Source organism: Cyprinodon variegatus, unplaced genomic scaffold (genome assembly GCF_000732505.1).
Source record: "Cyprinodon variegatus isolate N-32 unplaced genomic scaffold, C_variegatus-1.0 Scaffold1090, whole genome shotgun sequence".
NCBI classification, from domain to species: Eukaryota; Metazoa; Chordata; class Actinopteri; order Cyprinodontiformes; family Cyprinodontidae; genus Cyprinodon; species Cyprinodon variegatus.
This window is the reverse complement of record NW_015151543.1, coordinates 172,058-173,938: the sequence shown is the minus strand read 5'-3', so window position 1 is coordinate 173,938 and position 1,881 is coordinate 172,058. Positions and strand designations below refer to the sequence as shown.

General features: G+C 47.0%; 1 protein-coding gene across 1 annotated transcript in view; it reads right to left on the bottom strand.

The window, feature by feature from the left end:
- The window catches only part of ubr2 (ubiquitin protein ligase E3 component n-recognin 2), a 27,146-nt gene that overhangs the window by 15,903 nt on the left and 9,362 nt on the right, over positions 1–1,881 (bottom strand). Inside the window, exons 6-9 of the mRNA XM_015400277.1 lie at positions 1,187–1,249; positions 745–865; positions 571–678; positions 306–394 (exon numbers count right to left, since the gene is read on the bottom strand). Coding sequence (XP_015255763.1) covers positions 306–394; positions 571–678; positions 745–865; positions 1,187–1,249 — 381 coding nt within the window. The remainder of the gene's footprint in view (positions 1–305; positions 395–570; positions 679–744; positions 866–1,186; positions 1,250–1,881) is intronic.

Here is a 1,881-nt window from a genome sequence, read left to right as displayed (position 1 = left end):
AAAGATTGGGAAACTGGATCTGAACCTAAAACCCTTGATCTGGATCAAAGATCGGGAAACTGGATCTGAACCTAAAACCCTTGATCTGGATCAAAGATCGGGAAACTGGATCTGAACCTAAAACCCTTGATCTGGATTAAAGATTGGGGCCTGGATCTTAACCTAAGACACTTGATCTGGACCAAAGATTGGTGACCTGGATCTGAACCTACAATCAGGGATCCGGGAAACCATGGACCTCTATCTGCATTTAAGATCCTGGATCTAAACCTGGATCTGTTGGATGTCTAGTTTGGGTCTGTTACCTTGGCGAACTGGATGGCAAAGATCTTCTTGAACTTGAGGTCCATAAGGAGACTGTTCATTAGCAGCTGGTGGTAGATGTTCCGAGCTCCTGCAGAAACAAAGCTAACATTACCTCGGTTCTCTTCTCAGAACCGTCAGAACTTTCTAACCTGGTTTCCATGTCAAACTGTGCAGACTTGGGTTCCCTTTCTTTAGAAAGAACTCTTTGTCCAATTCTTTCTTGTTTTTGCTCATGCTTTGGTTCTTTTGACCTAAAACTCTTACCTTTCCACATCTTGGAGTCGTTAAGCATCAGGCGATCAACAAGCGAGGAGTTCTCTCCTTCTGGCCCTTTCTTTAGGGCCACTTGGCACAGAATCCTCTTCAGACCATCTGAAAGAGCCAACCGTCAGCAACAGGAATGCAGAGTGCACTGTGGGTAATGGAGTCCAGACCTACCCGAGTATTGGATGATCTGTCCCAACCAGCTGAGAGCCTTTAGAGAAAAACACTGATGGGCCACCACAGACGAGTGCATCACCTGGACCCGTAGAGGTTTGGACTGCCGGCTGGTATACCTCTGTGGGTCGGGACCAGAACCAGCTCATTACCATGACACTGGAACCAGAATATAGTACACAAGTTTCCCACTGCACAACCTATCCTATCCATCTGCTGAAACATAGATGACCAAGTGCAGACCGGGTCAGAAGTGGAACCAGGTGAGCCAGCACCATTCAAAGTCTAGGCCAATGGGTTTCTGAAGCTGAGCCTGATCTCATGAAGCAGACATTAACTGGACTCTGATGTAGTTATAATGGGTCCAGATAGAACCCTCTAGCTCCACCCACAGCCCAGAAAAAGGCAGAAACCAGCTTGCATGTGTGTATGGGTCACTTACAACAATGATGGACTTGGCCTGTTCACAGAACTGACGGTCTCCGAACCGGACCGACTTCCTGCCCTGCAAACACAGAGACATTCAGCCAACTGGTTCTGCCCATACGGAACAGTCAGCACAGGAAACATTCTGGTTTGGTTCTGGACACGCATAAATCCAAGATCAAGCATATTTTGTTGGACTATTCCCTTTGGGTGTGGGCCAGGCTATGTTTGGATCAGTACTTTCTGGCAAGAGTAGCACTGGTCCTCGACTTGGACGTCTTTAACTTGGATTTCAGTCGGAGCAAAGAACCAAGAGTTATGCTACGTTCAGACAGCAAGCAGCAAAGGCAGCAGAAGCAGCTAGTTTACATGCAAAGTCAATGGTTTACGCGCATCAAGGCGCAGCAAAAGGTCCCGCAGCGCATTTTGAGCAGCTGAAGCAGCTCGTCGGGACCATTGGAGCATCTGATACGCGCCATGCGCTGCAAACGCAGCAGCTGCTGGAGGTGGAAAAATGTTACTTTAGCTGCTGGACGTGTCGCATCAACCAATGAGAGAAGCTGATCAGGAGTCAGACACAGCACTGCTGATGATACAGATCACTATTATTACTCCTCTGAAACAGTTTATTAACACCTAAATTAACTAAAAATGCTGAAATCTGTCGACAAAACTTTTATTATCCTGATGCCTGCAATTTGTAGCACAGAC